Below are 13898 nucleotides of genomic sequence, written 5' to 3'. Positions count from 1 at the left end.
TGAAAGTGAAGCCTTTAGGTTTTAACTGATATTATACCTCATTTCATTTGGAAAATCAGATTCACGTGCAGGCCCTGGAGTCCCAAAAAGGTGTCTTTCTTGTGTTTTCTCTTAAGCCTTGGAAATAATAATTTCACAGATTATTGGTATCATTAGAAATCTAAAACTGCAATAACAACAAGAAAAAAACCCTTTCAACAATTCAATATCCCTGATTCATATGATTTAATTAGATGTGCCTGTAAGTTCTCTTTGTGCCAAGCAGTGCCAGGCTCAGGCAAGACTCCATGTGATTTGAGAAAGAAGTGCAAAAATCTGGCTTTTTAAATGCTCCCGTTAAACTGGAGATTATTGGTAATGGACAGTGGGTGATGTTTTATGCACATCCCATGCTCAGTTATTTTATTGTATACCACACTGACACCTGGATGTACAATACACAATGTACTTTAGCCAGTCTCAAGCTCAGAGAATCGCTGAGGCTGATGATGATGATCTGGCCTCACACAAAGTCTTCAAGGCCTCTAATTTTACCTGGAATATGTTTTAGGAAACAGAGAACCCTTGGAGAGCCCCATCCCCAGAGACAACACCCCAAGGCACCACGGGGAGGTCAAATGTACGTTTTAAGGCTGTTAATCATCTGAAGCTAAAACATTTTCCTTTCATTCTCTTTGCAAGTCAGGCTCTCAAATTATCAATTTTGTCTCTTCTGTGTTAGAAAATAAAGCCTTGTGAGGGAGGATTCAGCTCTCTGCAGCCAAGTGGGACTGAAACAACCAATTTTAATGTCTGTGATTCACCCCTGAGCCCAAACTGTGATGATACAGTGCATCTGGGGATCAAACACTGCAGAAACGCTCTCTTTTAAACAAAAGGGGGGGAAATAGGCTGCAGATAAAGTACCAGATGTAGGATTTTGGACTATCAGAGAGGAGAATGGATGGCTTGGTTTTAGCATGTAAGACTAATCACTCGGCTGAAATAATTTCAGCAGCTGAGTAAACAGACTTACGGAAAAGACATTTATGGGAGCGTTTGTGTCCCAGGATCCTCCCTCTTTCCTAGCCCTCCTGTTTGTTTGCTTTCCTGTCTCTCTGGTGTCGAAGCTCCCCCGTCCCCAGGTTTATGGGGCGGCGATGGCCGTGTCAGATGTGCGGCGGGCCGTGCCCGGGGCCCCTCGGGGTGTGAGTTCTGTGTGTCCTGCCCAGGGACAATGGGCCCCTCTGCGCCGTGGGGCCGCTCAGCTGCGCTTGGCTCCCCGCCACCCACAGCCCAGGCCGAGCTCAGCCCCTGCCACACACACACACACTCCCAACATCCTGGGGGCTTCTCCCTCTGCTGCGGAGTCATTCCCACCGGCAGCACCCGGCGAGCGGGAGCAGCTCGGCCCGGCCCGGGCGATGCTCCTGACCGGGGGTTTCCGCGGTGTCACCGAGAGGCACTTCGAGGGTATAAAAGAACTAAAGCCTAAAGGGAAGCAGAGTTTAAGGTCACGGTCCTGGCAGCCTCGGAGGCCCTGCCGCCGTCTGTGCGCGGAGCGGGCTGTGGAGCCCTGCACAGGGAACGCGGGAGCTCATGGCCCAGCACTGCCTGTCCGTCTGTCCTGCCCAGCACTGCCTGTCCGTCTGTCCTTCCCAGCACTGTCTGTCCGTCTGTCCGGCCCAGCGGGTGCTCTCGAGCCCTGGCTGTCCGTCCATCTGCCCGGCCTGAGCCCTGGCTGTCCGTCTGTCCCAGGGCAGGGCACGGTCCCCGTTCGCCGTCCCGCAGAGGTGATGCCATGTGCCCCCGCCCGCCGCGCGATACACCGGGCGAGTTGGTCGTGGCCGGGGCAGGATGCGCTGGCAGCGCCGGGGGTTCCGTGACAGCCGCCCGCGCACACACATCCCCGCACCCACATCCCCGCACCCACACCCCCGCACCCACACCCCCCCACACCCCCCCACACCCCCCACGTCCCCCGCTGTCCCGCACCCCGCAGGGCCGGCGCGGCCCCTCCCGGCCCCGCACGGGCCCTTTAAGGCGGCGGCGCGGGCGGGCGCGCGCTGCGCCTCTGTGGCGGCCCCGGGTCACGGCGCGGTCACGGCCCCGCCCCACGTGGCGCCGCCGCTCCCCCCCCCGCCGCTCATTGGCTGCCTCGCTCCCCGCGGCCGCGGCCGCCACTTCTGATTGGCCGATCCGGCGCGTCCCTTACGGGCCGGGGGCGGGGCAGCGCCCGCCCGGTACGGCGGGGCCGCCCCCGCCGCGTGAGGGGCCTTTAAAGGGGTCGCGGCCGTCGCGCGGGGTGTGGGGTTTGTGCTACCGGGTTTGTCCTGCTGGGTGTCCGTGCGGGCCCGAGGGCACAGCGCTGGTGAACCCCTGTGGGACCCCGCAGTGATGGGGGGGGAGGGCAGAGCTCGCCCTGTGCTGGCACTGAATGGCGGCTCAGGACAGGGGCACCTTCGGAGCCTGCTCCTCGCAGAGCGCGGCCGCAGGGCTCCGCGGGTGACTCCCGGGCCGGTGGCCGCGCTGGGAGCACCGGCAGCGGGTGTGAGCGCTCAGGGGCACTGAGCGGTGCCTGTGAGAGCCCCAGCCCGCCCAGGGGTGTCCAGGCAGAAGAGGGCAGAGCAGGGCCTGGGTTTGGCTGATCTCACGTGTCTCGAGAGAAACAAAAGAAACGAAGCGCAGCAATGGTGGTTTTGGCAGACAGGAGCCTGTCCGTGTGTGTGTGTGTTTGTAACCAGGTGCAGGTGGGCATCGTGTAAGGACAGTTGAATCTATGAACTTGGCAGCTGCTCGGCTCCCACCCTGCTGCGGAAGCAGCAGCGCTGCTGGGAGCGGGTCAGAGGGTCAGAGCTGGCTTTTGGCATCGCCCAAGTGCTCCCTTGGATGAGCTTGGAGTCTTCACTTGGGTATGTCAGCTCTCAGTCGGGGAGCTCAGGGTCATCTTTGTCTGCTTTCCAAAACGCCATTCCTCTCTCCAAAATGCCTGTTGTTCCATCAAAAAAAAAAAAAAAAAAAAGTTAAGGATTATTTTATGTTCATGCAGTTAAAACTCTTCCCTCAGCGCTGTTCCATTTCACATGTGCCATCCTAGTTTTCCTAGCACAGGAAAATGAAATGTGTTCAGTCGGGGAGCTGTGAATTCGGAGGGTGATTATTTTTTGGTAGTGCAGTGATATATTTCCTACCAGTGCCTCAATAAAATGTAAAGGTGGAGTCTTTCCAGTGACGTCAGACGGAATAATATCAGACCCCAAATGGGACAGGATGGGTTGGAATAACATTCTGGTGGCTTCAGTAAAAATTTTCATTACAGACAAATACTCACTGACTTTTTATGCCTCCTGGTTGAGAACAAAACCTCCTAAATGGGACCCAACCCTGTGCAGGGATGGAAAAAAAGCACTTGAGAGGCAGCTGTGAACTGCAGCGTTGGTGACAGCAGGGTCATTGTCCCCTGTCAGCCCGATGCCACAGCAGGAGGGAAGGAGGGTCCTGGCCTCACCCAGGGAGAAAGGAGAGAGTGGGTGGGCTGAGAGGGGGCTCCCAGGGAGGGAAGGGAGGTCATTTTGGAGGTGGAATATTGTTTGAGGCAGATTATCGGCACTTCGCAACTGGGATGGAGCCTCAGAGGGAAAAGGTTTCTGATGTTCCAAGTAAGGAGAAGGGCTTGTCCATCAGAGGCTTAATTCACACCATCTTGTACACTTCAAATCATACCTGAGATGTAGCTGTGCTGACCTTCCCAGGCAAAGGAGCCCTCAGCTAAAGCTGCTGAGCATCCATGTTCCCACGGCGTTGTTCTCTGTTGTGGCAGAGAACACTTGTTCTAATTGCTGGGGAGAAAACTTGAGTTTCTGGTACCAAACAGTTAAGAAAAATAAACTTAAATTAAGAGGTTAGTCACCAGAAAGTGGAAACCATGTCTGGAATTGTTAGAAATAAGGCTTGCTTGAAAATAAATATAGAATTATTCACCATGGTAACTATTGCCCTATTGCGTTAGTGTGTATCGATTTAACATTAATCCAAAGACTAATGCTGGGAAATATTTGGACTCTTTAATGGACAACTGTTTAGTTAACAAAGCTTTGGGGAGATGTGGAGCTTTTTTGTTTTGTTTTTCCTTAGATTGACTCAACCACTTTTGGAAGAATACAATTTGACTCTTGGAGTTACTTATTTCTCACGTGGATCTTGCTTTCCCATCAAATTCTATGAATTTACCCTTAGTGCTGCTGATTTAACTAGTGATGAAGTGTTGCACTGAAGAATAAAAGGGAAGATTTAAATGTGACTGCACAGGCAAATGCCTGACTTCTGCTCTGGCAATGAGCAAAATTAAGTTACAGTCCCAAACTAGCCAGAACCAACTGATGTGTCCATGTCCTTCAGTTTGTCCAAGGACCTCAGATGACATTGGAGCTCCTGCGTGTCCCTTTCCACGGCTGAAGAGCCTGAGGCCCAGGGAGCAGTCTCGGCTCACCCTGAAGTTTTATGGCAAATCCAGGAAGCAAAGGGAGATCTCGCAGTGCCAGACTCATCCTGGAGCCATCAGAGGGGTCTCCAGGGAGGACATAAAAAGAAGTGGAAGAAAGCTGATCAGTGACAGAGTGCAGGAACCAAAATCAACAACACTGTACTCTGGAAGTGTCCCACTGACCAGTACTTGCTGCTGGTACAGAAGAGACTCTGACGAAGAGGGTGGGCTAGAGGGTGGATGGTGTCATTACAAAGAACAGGGTGAAGCGTTTAGCTTAGCTGATGTACTTTTAATTTTTACAAGCCCATCTGGGATGGCTTTAATTATTTGTTCTTAAATCATGGTGGAAAAATGCTGATTGTTCTTAAAGCCACATGAGTCGTTCAGATGAAATGGGGATGGTGGTAAACATAACATTTTTAAACCAGCATCGACTTGCAAACATTTATGTTTTTTTTCTTTATTTTTAAAGAAGGTTGGGAAGATGTGTGAACTTGCAGCAGCCTGCATCTGAAACTGGAGCCTTTATCCCTGGGCCTGTGGGTAATGCCATGCCCAGCTGGGAAAGGCAGAGCTGTGCTTGTTGCAGCAGAGATTGTGCAGAAGGGTTCTGTAACCCACCACTCGAGGACCTGACCTGCCACAGAGGAATAATACATTACTCAGAGCTGCATTTACTTGCTTGAGACCATTTTGTAGTGTTCACCTTGACTTTATGGCAGTGTTTTAAGTGCAAAGGGTGTTAGTTGCAAGCTGCTGGGCTCAGCTTAGCTTGTATCTGCCTCTCCTGGCCAGTCAAGCAAGGTCCATTGGAGAATGGTCTCTAATATTCAACTGTCGAGTGTTTTAAAAATAATATAAAAATATATTTCCAGTTAAATAATAACAAAAGTGGGTTGATTGATAAAGCATATCTGAACTGGCATTTATCTTCAGAGTTTTGACTCTGTGTTCCTGGCTTTGACATTCTTGATGGCCTTCCTGGGGCTGGTGGGCTCCCACCCGAGGGCCACGTCCCTGTAATAAGGGTGATGTTGCTTCACATTTTCATGAAGCATTTCCAAAAGTTTGACTGCCACGAAAGAAATGGAGCCTCCCTGGACCAACCTAAAGTAATCAGCCAAAAAGCAGGTAAAGGATTACCCCTCCTGTGTGTTACCAATGAGGAAACTAAGGCAGGGAACAAAATATAAAAATAGGATTGGAATCGCTTTATCTCTAGTTCTAGTGTAGATTTTTTTTCAGGTAATTGTCCTTCCTCTCCCTGCACACTAACCCCCTCCTCCAGGGTCACCCAGGTGCCTCCCACCGCCTTTGGGAATAGCACTCCTTGGATAATTCACTTCTGGGAAGCACAAACTTCTTAAAGCTTGTTTCTATCTGAGCTGCACGATCCTCTTCCGTGTTTCCTTTGGATTAGTAATTGTTGGGAGTTACCATCTGTCAAGTGGCAAGAAGTAAAAGATTAAACAACCTGGAAATTCCTTGTTCCTTCTCTCCAGGCATTTTCACAGGACTGGATGGGGCCGCAGGAGTAAAGCACAGGCAGGTATTTAACATTAGTTTGTAAGTAGTCATGTAGAAATAAATTCCATTTTTTGGGGTGAAAATAAAGGTTAAACCTCACCAGTGAGTGCCACCATGCCTGACCCGACTCTCAACACCATCCATCTTGTGGGATTGCCACAGCTTTGTAGGAATAGGATTTCTGCAGGTCAGTTGCTCATCCCTGTCCTGGCGAATCTTCCCAGCAGCATCTCTGGGGAGCTCAGACCCAGCTGGGGACTCTTCAGATACTCCCAAATCCTAAATCAGAGCTATCAACAATTATGGGAAAATATGCTTTCTTAGAAGATAACTGAAGCTGCCTTTATCTCCCAGTAACAGGATTCACCAAGTATTATAGCAGCTACTTCGCACTGCTGTAGTTAAGCTTGTTTCAGCATTTTCATTATAAACCTCTGTTTTCACAGGTTTATTTCCCAGGGAAAAAAAAAATAAAATCTCTCTTGACTAAAGCTTGGCACTCTGAGCCCTCAGGGAGAGATGATTTTTTTTCCTTTTACCTGTCTATGGAGTGAATGGGGTCACTCCATTTTAAAGCATATGGTTTGAAACAAAGTGGAAATGTCTCTGTCTGGAATAGTTTCCGAGTAGAAAGCAGCATCACTGGCATTAACATTGGAGCTAATGGCAGAATTTACACCAAGTTCAACCATGGCGCAGGTTTTTCCCCCACATTTCTTTTCCAGTCTTCCCCATTTTTTTGTCTGAGAAGCCACGCTGGGGACTGGCTGTGTAAGGTGAGGCCGAAGCCCTGTGGCTCGGTGCTGTGGGGCTGCAGCAGGGTGGGTGTTGTGGGTGAGCTCGGCTCTCAGGTGTTTTCCCTGCAGGATGCCCAAATCCAGGTGCTTTGGGGGCTGATCTGCAAAATCTCTGATGAGTCCTGGTGGAGGCCAGGAGTGGTGGGTGACACCAAACCCACCTGGGGTGGGCTCTGAGAAGGGTGGGCTCAGCAGTGTGAGTGGTGCATTAAAGATCCACAGTGGGTGTGGGAGGGCAAGTGCAACTGCAGCATCTCTCTTGCAAGGAAAGGCTGAGGGAGCTGGGCCTGTTCAGCCTTGAGAAGACTCACTGAGAAGGGGACCCCATCCATGTCTGTCAGGGCCTGCAGGGAGGGGTCAGAGGATAGACCAGGCTCTGCTTGTTGGGGGCCCAACAATGGGACAAGAGGAACGGGCAGGAACTGATGCCCAGGAAGTTCCACCTGGACATGAGGAAGAACTTCTTCCCTGTGCAGTGACCGAGCACTGAACAGAGACCAGAGAGGGTGTGGAGTCTCTTCACTGGAGTTATTCCAGAGCCGGCTGGACACAATCCTGTGCCGTGTGCTCTGAGATGACCCTGCGGGAGCAGGGAGGCTGGACCAGATGCCCCACTGCGGTCTCTTCCAGCCTGACCCGCTCTGTGATTCCGTAGTTCCATGAGCCCCGCGCCCTCCTGGAGCAGCCGCCGCCCCCCTCGGGCGCGTCCCGGGGGTCCCGCACCGGGCGCGGGGCAGAGCGGGGCGCGCTCCCGCCGCCCCCCCGCGCCCTCCCCCTACCGCTGGTCCCGGCGGCGGCGCCGGGAAGGCAAAGGAAGGAGAGAAGGGAAGCAGGGCAGGGAAGCAGGGAAGGAGGGAAGGGCAGTCCCCGTCTGGCGCTGACGTCACGGTCCCGCCCGCGGCGGCGGCGGCGCGGCCGCGTCCCCGTGGCCGTGAATGAGCGCGGGGGGCGGGAGCGGAGCGGGAGCGGGCGGGCCGCGCTCCCACCGCGCTCCCACCGCGCCGCGCCCCACAAAAGTGCGGGGCTGCCGCTCCGGGCCCAGCGCAGCCGCCTCCCGGGCCGGAGGGGCGCGGAGCAGCCGCGGGGCCGAGCGGAGCCGCTGCCGGGGCCGCTGCGCCGCGCCGGGTTTTTTATTTCCAATTTCTGATCGCAGCTGCATTTCCCTCCCTCCGCCCCCCCGCGCCGAGGAGGAGCCCCGGCTTTATGTGGTGCTGCCCGGGGAGCGCTCGGCGGCTGGGAAGTTCTTTGTGTCGCCGTCGCCTTCTTCCCCTTTTTTTTTTTTTTCCCCCCTTTTTTTTTTTTTTTTTTTTTTGTTTAAATGTATAACTTCATGGGGCTGAACAGCACGGCCGTAGCTATTCAGCCCAATGTGTCCTGCACATGCAACTGCAAAAGGTCTTTGTTCCAGAGCATGGAGATCAGTAAGTACTTGTCCTGCTGCTCCCCGGGGTGGGTGCGGGAGGTGCCCGTGGGTGCGGGATCGCCCAGCGGCCCCGCCGCGGGCGGGGAAGTTTCCGCGGGGGCTCCCGGCGGCGCCGGGACCCTTCGCTGCGATGCGCTTTCTCGGAGTGATTTTCCTTCCCCCTCCGTGCGAGCCCTGGTCTCTCATCTGTTGCTGCTGGGATGTTGGTGCGGGTGTGACACGGCGCGGGCCTGGCTGGCGGAGCTCCCCGGGATCGGCTTCCCCGGGATCAGCCTCCACCGGGCGCTCCCCGGCACCGGCTGTGTGAGATCCGCGCTCATCCCCATCGCGGCTCCATCACCGCCCGCATCTCGCCCTTTCCTCGCCGTGCCCCGGCGGGCGCAGCCGCCCCTGCCCCGCGCCTTTCCCTCCTGCGGGGTGATGCTGCGGGGCCCCCGAGCCTCCCCCGGGGGTCTGAGCTCCTCCGGGGTAAATCACCCTCCTCTCGGTACCGGGCGGGGGAGCATCGCGGTCCGGACACCCGGAGAGGGCTTGTATTTGGGAACCTGTTCCCCCCATCTCCAGCCCCTCGGGGCTTTTTGTTCCGAAGGGCGATTTGCCTTTTTTCGTTAATATTTTTCAGCCCTCGCAGAGTAGCAGTGAGGCCACTGCCTGACCTAAATATCCACTTCTGTGTGCTCTTTCCCTCTTGGAAATGAAGTGCACGGAGATGAGAGAGAAGGAATATTGCTGCTGAGGAAAGAGGAATGAGTGGGGCTCTCTGGCAGTTTCAAGCAAATGGTATTTTCTGTAAAGGGAAGATTTTCAAGGAACCCCGGCCCTGGAGGGTTGTCAGGATTGTACCCTGCTTAGCACCTCGTTCAGTGCCGTGAAATCCAAACCCTGCACAGACTAATGCAAAATGGCCCAAAAGGAAAACTTGGGAAAGAGTCTGGATTTTGCATATATTCCTGGCACTGCGACGGGGCAGGCTGGCGCTCGGTGTGTGCTGGGGGAGCCAGCTGAGCTGTGCCTGTCTCTGCTAGCACAGGATCTGCCCCGTTACCTCCAGCGGGGCTGCAGAGCATCTGTCCCTTGGTATTTTGGATGGCTTTTGTCCAGTGTCATCTGCCTTCTCCTTCTCCAGTTTCATCGTTGTTTAATTCAGGTGTCTGAGTCCCGGGGAAGGTCTGCAGGCATTTGTATACCGGGTACTCAAATGTGTTCATTCTGAATTTTAGCATAAACCATACCCTTTGTACTGTATGCACTTTTAATCTTGATTTAATCTCATTCGTGTTCAGACAAAACTAAGCTGGATTTGCCTGATTTTATTAACACTACCGGTACTGAATAGACCATTATTCTTTCCTGACTTTAACAGGCCGGGGTAGATGTGCATACCAATAGCAGTGTATAAATAATGAAGATACAGTTCTTTTTTGTGTCAGCCAGTTGCTGAACATAAACTATGTCCCACAGAATCCCAAGGATGAGAGACTTTACTTTGTGTCTGATCAAGGCTCATGGTTATGATAAAAGTTGTGAATTAAAATGTGTAATGTCTTTTGAAGAAAAAGCTTCTCTTCTAGTCTAACTCTTGGCATGAGGTTTTGTTGGAACAACTCAGGCTTTTAATTTCATTCCGTGACTTTTTAGAAGCAGCATAGTTTATAGTTTCCCATTTTTTTCAGTGTATGAAAGGCTTGGTAGGAGGCAGGTGCCAGTTATGGATGGGGGTGTGTGAGAGGCTGAGGACAGCGAAGTACAGCAGAGGAGACCTTGCCTGAATTGGGGTGGGTGTTGTAGGAGCCTCATGCCTGATGCCACACGTCTCCTGAGATCCTTCCCTGACTTGTCCCCTGCCCTCTGTCAGCTCTGGGGTCCTGCCACTCAAACACTGAGTTCCCATTAGTTCCTGGGAGCCTTGGACAGAGCTCCCTTGCTGCTGCCCACCCTTACTTCATGTTCGTGTAGGTTTCTTTATCGCCAATGTTATTATTTATTTCCTGCTGGTGACGGGCAGCGTTCACTCACCTCCGTGCTCCAGGAGAGCTTTGGTTGCACTGCAGGGGCTGTTACCTGATCGCTTCCTCCACCCGGCTTAGGTGGGAAGGACAGAGTTGAGCCTCCCTTGAGATAAATTCATCGCACAGCGTTTTTTCTTCCTCCCGTCTCTTTATTTTATGTATCTTTCTAATACAACTTCGAGTGATCCTCGGAGCAGCCACCACCAGATGCTCTTTAATTTCTCAGCCAAAAGTTACCAAGGCAGCAGCGCTCCCGGGAAAGCGGCATAACTGCAAACTCCTCTAACTTAGCCCTCTAAATAGGTTAACTGTCCGAGCGATCCCCCCGAACATTTCCTTGCAGGCTCCATTCCGTATGGCAGGCTGCGGCGCTGCGGTGGAGGAAGCAGCTGGTTTCTGTGTGTGGCGCTCCCAGATTAGGATTATAAAAGGGCTTTTTGGGGGCGGGGGCGCGGAGTCTCGCCCGGCTGGAGTGCCAGTGTGCCGGGCCGTGTTAAGCAGCCAGACGTCTGCGGCAGTGGGCTCTAATCGCTCCGGCTGCCGAAGGAGGTCAGGGGTGACCGTGGTGGCGGAAGAGTCTGTAAATAACTAATTATTTTGGCAGAGCGGAGCGCTGTGCCTGCCTCCCCGCTGCCTTCCCCGCTCCTCACCGGGACGGCTCCCGGAGGGTGTGGGTGCCAAGGCCGGGCATCCCGCGGGCACCTGGGCATCCCTGCGGGAGGATGACTGCAGGCACGGGGTGTGAGGACAGCTCTGTCTGGGCTGGGTGGCTCTGGGCAGAGGCTTTGCTGGTGCAGGAACGTTATCCAAAGCCTTTGGGAGTTTAAGAGGTACCGTTGCACCTCCGTCCCCTTGGCCGCAGTGCCCTGGGCTGGTGGCAGTGCTGTGTCCGGCCAGTGACACAAACTGTGAGAGCAGGTTTCTGTCCAAGCAAGGACTTCTAGGTTTTCACGTTCTTTGGGTTAATAGCAAACCAAATGCAGATGGCTCAAACCAGGGATCACATCTCCTTTCCCTTCAGACTGCTTTTTTGGCAAATGTGTTTCTTTCCTGACACTATGTCAATGGCAGTTACAGCTTCTTCCAGGGCAGAGTGGATAGTAACCACATACTTCTTTATCCCCCCCGCCAAGTTTTCCTCATAGAAGGAAGCCAGAGATGCTACCAGGGTTTCAGCAAGCCTGAAAGTGCTTGCACAGATGATGATCAGTTTGTGGCATCTCAGTTTGACCTCAGCCAAACCGGGGAGTTCCCTGTGTCTGGCTCTGGCCGTGTGTCCGTGACAAAGTGCTGCTTTTTGCTGAGATCAGCACCCCAAGGTACGATCCAGGAGGAGCAGAGCATGGATGGCTTTGCTTGCAGTGGCCTAAGAGCTGTCTGAGTGTGCCCTTGGCTGTCCCTGGGGACCCAGACGCTCTGAAGTCCCAGCCCTGCAGGTCACACCTCTCATACCCAGGGAAAGGCCTGGAGAGCACAGGGGTCTTTCTTAAAATTAGTTTTGTGCCCTCAGTTGGTGATTTTAATTTTAGTGTTTTATAATTGGTGTTGAATGGGAGAATGCAAAGACACAGAAGGGAAATGCAGGGAAAATACTCAAACTTTGCTTTTTTTTTTTTCCTGTGGGTGAACACCTGGGTTGTGTTGAGCTGCACAGTGGGACCAGCACACACGGCACCAGAGGTGATCCTGTATAATCAGAGGTGATCATCTATAATGCAAAGTGGAGACCAGACATGGCTAATTCTTCCTTTTCAGTCAGTATCAGGGTGTTTTCAGAGGAGGATGTTTGCTGCACTGAGTCCTGTTACCGTCTGCCATGGAGGCATCTTCCACCCCCTGAATGAGCCTTTGATTTGCCTTTGTTTTGTTTAGTAGTGTGTTTTCAGATCTGAGTTCTGAGTGGACCAGCACTGAAGGGTCTGTTGGGAACAGCAACCTTATTTTTAAAGCCAGAAAGTCCTGAGGTAGGGCCTGGGATCACGTCTGAATTTTCAAGATGTTGAATTAGTTGAACTACCACTGCTTCCCTTGCGGATGGAACCCACATGTGTATGTTCTTACTTTATTTGCTGTTGCTCACCAAATATACTAATATTTTTAGATTTCCCAGGCTGAAGTTGGTGGTTTGATAAATCCAGTTTTAGAATGAATTTGTAAACCTAAATTATAAACGGATAGACATGAGGAGACCTTTCCAAGGGAAGTACCAAAATACATGGTGTCACTAATAGACAGTAATTACAATCCAGCTTCTTTCCTGAGTAACCCACTGTTCAGTCATGTCTGTTGGTGTTGTTTCATTCAGGTAGTAGCAACTGTCAGAGTTTGCTAAGCCTAATTAGTGAAAAAAAGGTCATTTATTTGCGGTGGTGTTTCGTGTAAAAACTGCCTACGAGTTTCCTTCCTGGAGGGAGATCCCATGTGTGGTGTGTGTGGTTTATCTTATCAGATCCCTCCTGTTCTCCAATACACGGTGCATCTGCTGTTGGCACGTTTTGTCAAAGTAATAAAGCCTGGCTGGAGAGCTCACAAGGAGAGAGGTACAAGGGCCACTTTGCTGCAATTAAGTGGAAACTTGGTTCACACCGTGAGCACGCTCCCAGACGTCCATAAAGCAAAGGAATCATTGATGTCAACGGGGATGTTTTATGCAGTGTTCTTCCTGTCTGTGTGGCTGAATTGCTGGGTGATTATTTTATAACTATTTTGGGTGGCAGAAGGTAGGTCACTCGGGCAGATCCCAGGTGAGGAAGCACATCAGAGACCTGCTCCGTCTGTGAGCGGCGTGGCTGCATCCGGCACCAGAGAGGAACAGGGAGGATTTCGGCACAGGGCTCCCCTCTGTGACAGCAGGATGTGACCTCTCATCTCCATCTTTCAGAGCTGATTAGTGGGCTGCTGTGTTGCTGCTTCCTTGCTGCAGGGAATGTAGGAGTGGTCTGGGAGTTCCTCGAGGAGTAATGAGCGAGTGCAGGGTCAGGAATAGCCACCTGAGTTTCAGCACCTGAAACCCTGCACACACAGACACACACACAGACAGACACACTGCTGAGAGCTGGTGAGACCCTGCACACACACAGACACACTGCTGAGAGCTGGTGAGACCCTGCACACACACAGACACACTGCTGAGAATTGGTGAGACCCTGCACACACACAGACACACTGCTGAGAGCTGGTGAGACCCTGCACACACACAGACACACTGCTGAGAGCTGGTGAGACCCTGCACACACACACACACACACTGCTGAGAGCTGGTGAGACCCTGCACACACACAGACACACTGCTGAGAATTGGTGAGACCCTGCACACACACAGACACACTGCTGAGAGCTGGTGAGACCCTGCACACACACAGACACACTACTGAGAGCTGGTGAGACCCTGCACACACACAGACACACTGCTGAGAATTGGTGAGACCCTGCACACACACAGACACACTGCTGAGAGCTGGTGAGACCCTGCACACACACAGACACACTGCTGAGAATTGGTGAGACCCTGCACACACACAGACACACTGCTGAGAGCTGGTGAGACCCTGCACACACACAGACACACTACTGAGAGCTGGTGAGACCCTGCACACACACAGACACCACTGAGAGCTGGTGAGACCCTGCACACACACAGACACACTGCTGGGAGCTGGTGAGACCCTGCACACACA

The 13898-nt window shown here is 52.7% G+C and overlaps 1 protein-coding gene across 3 annotated transcripts in view; it reads left to right on the top strand.

Annotated features, from left to right (window-relative positions):
• Positions 1 to 7788: 7788 nt before the first annotated feature.
• The window catches only part of PMEPA1 (prostate transmembrane protein, androgen induced 1), a 49488-nt gene continuing 43378 nt past the window's right edge, over positions 7789 to 13898 (top strand). The window contains exon 1 of one of the 3 annotated variants that reach the window (XM_032705084.1): positions 7789 to 8210. In XM_032705084.1, the coding sequence (XP_032560975.1) occupies positions 8108 to 8210 (103 nt within the window). In that variant the 5' untranslated portion in view covers positions 7789 to 8107. The remainder of the gene's footprint in view (positions 8211 to 13898) is intronic. The other 2 variants (XM_032705085.1, XM_032705083.1) reach the window with 2 other exon arrangements.

Source organism: Chiroxiphia lanceolata, chromosome 17 (assembly GCF_009829145.1).
Source record: "Chiroxiphia lanceolata isolate bChiLan1 chromosome 17, bChiLan1.pri, whole genome shotgun sequence".
Taxonomy (NCBI): Eukaryota; Metazoa; Chordata; class Aves; order Passeriformes; family Pipridae; genus Chiroxiphia; species Chiroxiphia lanceolata.
Note: the sequence above shows the minus strand (reverse complement) of the source record. Positions and strands in the feature narration are given on the sequence as shown.